Here is a 6,646-nt window from a genome sequence, read left to right as displayed (position 1 = left end):
TTTTTTGAAGGAAAAGAAACCTTTTTAATACCGATGAACTATACAGATATTCAGAATTTTCGACCTAAGAAAAAGTGCTGACCAGGCCACCTGACAGTAACTACAAACTACTCTTCAATTCTTCAGCATTGCCAGCAACAGCAATATGTACAGACTACATAGTACCCTGCTCACATACTACTACCACACTACTACTCGTAGCCAAGGTTCACAGTTCATCAAACCTTTGGTATAGGGTTACCGTCACCCGCAGTTTAACGATTACCACGGTAACCACGTGGTTATCGTGAAAATCACATGGTCACGTGATAACCCCAGTAACCGTACGGTTTTATAAACATAGCAGGGTTTACAGTATGATCTGCAATTTCTTTTCCACGTGTGTAGTAAAAATGTCTCGTCATTTTTTTACCTCTCGCTCAGTCCCTCGCTGCGTGCTTCGTTCTACAGGCCACTGAGCTGAGCTGCTCTGCACTTGCCCTGCACATGCTCTGCTTCCCCCTCGACGTCGACGACGACGACGACGACCTGCTCCCTCTCCCGAACACGGCCAGCCTCGCGAAGATGCGCAGGATCCTACTCGCGCACCGCCGCTGCGATCCCCACCGCATGGAGCCAATGCAGCTGCTGGAGGACACCGGCGCTCGCCGCCTGACCGCCGCCGCCGCCGCCGGCGTGGCCGCCGTGTCCATCCTGAAGCTCGCCTCCTTCCGGGACGAGCTCTTCTTCACGGTGTTGTGCCGCTGCAGCGTCTGCTTCAGGGAGAGGATCTCCTGCTCCAGCGCCTGGATCCTAAAGCTCGCCGTCTCGTAGCCCGACGCCGCGTCGTCGTCGTCGTCGCCGGCGCGGGCGCGGACCAGCTTCCTGCCGTCCCGCGTGGCGTGGGCGGTGTCCGTGTACGGGCTGCTGGTGCTGAGCGGCTGGCTGGTGGGGACGGCGGTGGTGCACCCGGGGCTCGGCGTGTACGCGGTGGCGGCGGCGGCGCCGCCGGAGACGGGGACGAGGAGCTCCCCCGAGTGCATGCACCGGAACGAGTCGGAGCACTCGGTGAAGGCGCGGTGCGTGTGCAGCTGCTGCATGAACAGCGCCTGCACGATCAGCCGGAGCGGCATCCGGTCGTTCTGCACCGCCTGGATGCACGCCTCGTGCGACAGCTTCCGACATTCGAGGTGGCCGCACAGCGACGCCTTCTCGTCGCCGGACAAGCCGGGATGCTCCTGCAATGGCAGAATCAAAAAGCTTCACAACGTTAGCGCGACAGCTTAACGGACTAAATAATCTCGTGCACGCACGAGTGCTCTGCTCGATCGTCTTTACCACGATGTATGTGTCGATTGCTTCGTAGAGATGGTCGTGGGATTTCCGGTCGCCGGCCGGAACGACGCCGATGAGCTCGGCCAGCCGGTCCGGCCGGAGCTTCGGGTCACCGACGATCTGGGCGATGTACCGATCCCAGAGCTCCGCGACGGCCTCCGCGCCTCTTCTTTGCATTGAGACATGGCTCGCGACGATGCTCTCCATCGCCCTCACCTCCGGGCTGCCGGCGATGGATTGGCCGCCGGCGTCTTGCTCTGGCTCCGGCAGCGGGAGGTCGTCCACGCGGGCGAATTGCAGGTTGGACGCGACCAGTTCGCGCAGCCTCGTCTGGCTCTCGTCCCTGAGCTCGAGGGTGATCGACCGCGCCAGCAGCGCGAAGTAGAACGACACCGGGATGGCGCCGCCGGTCGCCGCCGACGACTCGAGTGGGAGGAGGTCGATCACGCCCTGCAGGATCGCGGTGGCCCTCCTGTTGGCGTCGGTCTCGCCGTCGCCGGTGTCCGTGCTCGCCATGAACTTGTGCGTCTTCTTGGAGAGCACCCACTTGTTGGCGTAGAAGAGCACGACGGGGCTGACGTACTTCTCCTTCATGCCCTGACGCCGCAGCGCCAGCACGATCCGCCTGAAGAACTCGAAGGGGAGGGCGACGAGGTCCTTGATCCAGAGGTCGCGCGCGGCGAGCTCCTTGACGAGCTCGGCGTCCCACCGGCGCCCGGCGATGCCGCGCGCCGCGGCGGCGGCGAGGAGGCCCGGCTGGTCGCGCTCGCGCCGCTGCTCGTCGCCGTCGGGGTCGAGGATCTCCATGCACGCCATGAACGCCAGCGACTCGATGCAGCGGCTGACGACGAGGAGCTCCTCGGCGACGGGGAGCAGCGGCTGGCATCGCTGCAGGACGATGAGGGCGTCGTCCCAGCTCTGCAGCACCACCTGGTTGATGTACAGGTCGCAGCGCGCGCCGAGGCCGGACACGTCGAGGAACTCCGCCGCGCACCGCACCGCCGCCACGTTGAACGGGTCGAGCGCCACCGCGTCGCCGTAGCAGTACAGCCCGATCACCTCGAACGCCTCGCTGCCGCCGGGGAAGCTCGCCGGCAGCTCGACGACCTCGCCGTCGCCGTCGCCGCACCGGAGAATCGCCTGCCTCAAGTACCCGCACCTGGACACCAGAGGATCCTGCAACGACAAGATCACACACACTCATCACCATCTTCTTCCTCCTCATCCCAACCAAGAATCCCTAATTAATCTTCACACAATCTCTCCTAACCTTGTGCAGGTTGAAGCTCCTGTCGCCGACGTGGACGCTCACCGTCGCCGGCGAACCGGTCTCCTTGGCCCTGCAATCCAATCCAATCCAGATCAACAACCAACCCAACCATCAGAACCCCCAAGGGCTCCAAAATTCCAAGCTCTAACACTCTGTACCATGAAACGACCCTCCTCTGCAGGAGCAACGCCGTGCTCGGGCTCGAGTAAGGGCTAAACACGGCGGCCTTCGCCGCCGCCGGCGACATCTCCACCTCCACCTCCACCTCCATCTCCGGCTCCATCCCTCGCAGATTACCAGTACTAGTAGCAGTAGAGACTAGAGACTAGAGAGATAGGAGGAGGAGGAGTATAAAACCGGAGTGGTGGAGTGAGGGAGGAAGGAACATCGGGAGGAGTGGAAAAGGTGTACAATGGCTGAGGGCGCACGAATGGGGGACGTTGGAGTTGAACCCCAGTTTTAAGGCTGGGAAATCGGATCGCCCTCCACCCCCTCGTGCAAGTTTCCTTATTCCCTGGGCGCGCGTGCGTTCTCCTCTGCACTGCACTGCTCTCTCCTCGCCACCACAGGACACAGGGAGGCAGCCTTGTAAAGATCCGAGGGAGCCAGCACTAGTTTAAGCAAATTAAGCTCGAGCTAACCTGCCTCTAATGGCCGGAATGGCTTATGGCCTCTTCAGGCACCATCTGGCCTTTGGTATATGCACGTGTTCTGGAAAAAAAATACAGTATTTTCATATGAATCAGTTCGATTATCGGAGAAATCGAGAAAAATTTCATGTGTCACAAATGGAGGCCACACTTTCCATTTGGTGTGAATGTCTAATGTGTGAAAAGATGTGTGTATATATTCTCGGTTTTGTAAGTAATTAGTGTGGTGTTTCCAGTGTACAGTTGACGTCTGATTGGGGTGTCCAAATTTCTCACCAAATGGCAGAAAACTGGATCCTTTTGCGCCTGGGGTCATACCAAGCTTTCAGAGCTCTGAACAGGCAGAACAGCCGGTCATTGTTGTGTGCTACTCCTAGGCGTAAAACGTCCAAGGTTAGCAATCTAGCATCGCCAAAGCGAAGGACTGAAAGAGTTGCTTGGAGGTAACAATCTCCATATAATAACTGCCACGAGACTAAGCATCTCCTATGATTAGACTATCTGTCCTCTGCTAATCTCTCTAGATGGGCTTCTTTTTCAGAGAAACTTATAATGACCAAATCGTACACTATCCGGTAGCATAAGTTGGGCAGATAGATGCTCTTCCACACAACTTTTAGATTAAAAGAAAACAAGCGTGCACATTGACGAACGGACGGAGCTCTGAATATCATAGTAGGAAGTATAGTATTATCAAGCTATTAATCAAGGTCACTGTCAGTTCATTTCAACGGGCGTTTCATCATTCGCCAGGCATGCACGCCAGAGACTCCCATTCGGACTCGGAACTGTGAAATGGTTTCTTTAAGCTTCGGTAGCAAGCAGTGGCAGTGTGGTCGCCAGAAAACCTTGTTTCTCCTGAGTCCTGACAATTGCGTTGCCATGACAAATTGACACCTTTGTATTCTCCTGACGTTCAGAAGTAGCTATCAGATTAAAAAAAAAGGAACCTAAAAAATAAGAGAATATAGCATTCGTGTGATTGCTTAGCTGATTAGTGCTGTAATTTATGTGCGATCACACTACCGGCATGGTCAGCGCATTTCTGAATCTAAGTTCTGCAATGGCAAGATTGCCATTGATAAAGGAGAATGTCGGTAATAATCAAATCGTTGACGTGCATCGGACGCTGCAGAAGGTGGGGAATTTAAGGGCGTCAAATGCCAGTAATATTTTGCTCTGGAATTTGGGGGGTATCGGGAAGCCAATCCCCCACAATTCTTATTCTCATTGATGCGTTGAAAACTTGAAATCTCCCGAATTCTTTTCGTGGCTCGTGACTGCATCGAGATCGGTGGTGAGAAATTTTTACTGGCGACTCGATCGTGCTTGGGTTTCAGCTCAACGGAGAAGGAGACGCCGGGTCTGCAAGGCTTCTCACGCCCGTGACTCACATTTTGATTTTTGATCGCATTAAAGCACCCAAGGGCGTCGTTGAAACGGAGAGAAACAATGCAAGAGAGGAATGGACGAACTCTCTCCAATTGGCAAACGTTACGTATCGAACTGTCAATCTCAGAGGGTCAGAGGTTAAAGTTAAAAAAAAGAAAGGGTTACTCTAGATTGATCTGGCGAAAGGTTTCGCCCACTGTTTTCGTCGTTTCATTTTGGACAAGTTCACCGTCCAGCTGGTGATTCTTAAGACGTGTTTCTGTATATATTTATAGTGATAGAATTCTATGTTTATACCATTCCCAGGCTCCCATCGGATGGTCCAATAAGTCAAAGAATAAGCTAAATTTTGAATTTTCAAACTTAATTTTAAGATTGATTTTAAGATTTTTTCAACATAGTTTTTTTTCAACATTGGCTTTTAAGTTACAAAGAACACACATATAAAAGTTTTACCTACAAATTTAGTTTTATTCCCTAATAAGCCGTTTTGGCTTATTAGAAAAAAAGCCAACCGATGAGGCCGCCAGGTGCTTGGATGAAAATAAAGTTTCACAATAGGACATGTATGCTTATAATTGAACTACTTTTTCCTTTTTCTCTCTCTGTTGTTCCATAAATTCATAGTAAAATTCGTAAAAAAATCAAAATTTATAATGGCAAAAGAGCAAAACGCTTGGACAAACAACAATCGATATTTATTACTTGTTCAGTTAATATTTCACCTCACTTGAGAGTTCATAGCATTAAATAGCATGCCAAGTACTATAAAATTTGAGGTGGCACTACAATTAGTACAAAGAGATGCAAGAACAAGTATTGGTACGAAATACAACCACAAAGACTCCAACAAAACTATTTTTTCGCTGGGCTGACAAAGAATGCCGACCGAACTTGTATTAAGGAGGGAGGGGGTAAAAATTTATAGACTTTGTAAATGCTCAGCCAAAACACAGAGGATGAAGCATATCGGGCGTGAGACTGAGATGCGAAGCGAGCCCTGTCATAAAACCAAGGCAAAGTGCCTGATGACCTGGGCTCGTCGGCACAATGCTACACTTCAGGTTACCAATCTGTTGTGCTATGCTAGGCACCTAGTCCAGCCATCTTCCATGTCCTCCGCTCATCAATTGTGCAATCTGCGACCTACAGTAACTAGTGGGTGAAGGCTTCAAAGACTCTTGTGCTCCTTTCTTTCCAGATCATCCAGCAGAAGAGGCATATGACCGTGTCGAACACCTGGAGACTCCAACAAAAATTTATAGTATTGAGACATGTTTCCAATGTGTCTAGACATTAGGTGATTAATTGGGATTGGGTAATAAAATTGATTAGATAGGTTCAACTATGCACTAGGCGAACAACTTCTTTAATGGTGTCTTAGATTACATGGATTAGATACAACCTATTTTGTGTTGTTTGTATTGGGACGGCTCTTATAGCCCTTCAGAAAAAGGAATGTTTTATTTTATTCTTCAGTAATACAATATATAGTCAATTACCTTATGTATTTCTCGCACTGATTGAATGAGCTCTCTCATAACTAGAAATCTTCGCAAAACATGCACTTCTCATGTAATTTATCTTTTTTCACAATTATATGGAAGACGCACATGCACACATACAACACCAAATGCAACTTATTTTATAAGGGAAAAGTCCAACTTACCCAGTCAACTATTGTGATAGTTTGGATTACCCGCGAACTGCGAAGCCATACATTTCACACCCTTCAACTTTTGACACTAGACAAATTGGTCGGTCGACCCGAGATAAAACACGCGACAATCCAATAAGAAAAAAAAAAATCAAGGAACCCACATGTCATCTATCTCCTTTGTGTGTGTGGAAGCAGTTGCCTCTGCAACGTAGGTAGGTGCCGCCTGGTGCAGATCCCATGCTCTTCTCGAAGCACACACTAACCCGTGCAGAAGCTTACCACCGACATTGTAGAATGTGAAGCTGCGTCCGAATGTGAAGCCACCTCCACCACTGCAAAAGCTTGTGGAGGTGACGATAT

General features: G+C 51.0%; 1 protein-coding gene across 1 annotated transcript; it reads right to left on the bottom strand.

Annotated features, from left to right (window-relative positions):
• Positions 1–3,099, bottom strand: LOC127778925 (BTB/POZ domain-containing protein At5g48130). Its single transcript, XM_052305571.1, has 4 exons — positions 2,743–3,099; positions 2,585–2,654; positions 1,318–2,490; positions 1–1,217 (listed from the first exon to the last, which is right to left on the bottom strand). Exons 1-4 carry the CDS (start codon positions 2,865–2,867, stop codon positions 420–422), a joined length of 2,166 nt encoding a protein of 721 aa, XP_052161531.1. The 5' UTR covers positions 2,868–3,099; the 3' UTR covers positions 1–419.
• Between the last annotated feature and the right edge of the window lie 3,547 nt (positions 3,100–6,646).

Source organism: Oryza glaberrima, chromosome 7 (genome assembly GCF_000147395.1).
Source record: "Oryza glaberrima chromosome 7, OglaRS2, whole genome shotgun sequence".
NCBI lineage: Eukaryota > Viridiplantae > Streptophyta > Magnoliopsida > Poales > Poaceae > Oryza > Oryza glaberrima.
Note: the sequence above shows the minus strand (reverse complement) of the source record. Positions and strands in the feature narration are given on the sequence as shown.

Coding starts and splice junctions, on each gene's coding strand:
- LOC127778925 (XM_052305571.1), bottom strand. CDS start 2,867: ATGGAGCCGGAGATGGAGGTGGAGGTGGAGGTGGAGATGTCGCCGGCG. Junction 2,655..2,742: donor CAGAGGAGGGTCGTTTCATG/GTACAGAGTGTT, acceptor ATTGGATTGCAG/GGCCAAGGAGACCGGTTCGC. Junction 2,491..2,584: donor GGAGCTTCAACCTGCACAAG/GTTAGGAGAGAT, acceptor TTGTCGTTGCAG/GATCCTCTGGTGTCCAGGTG.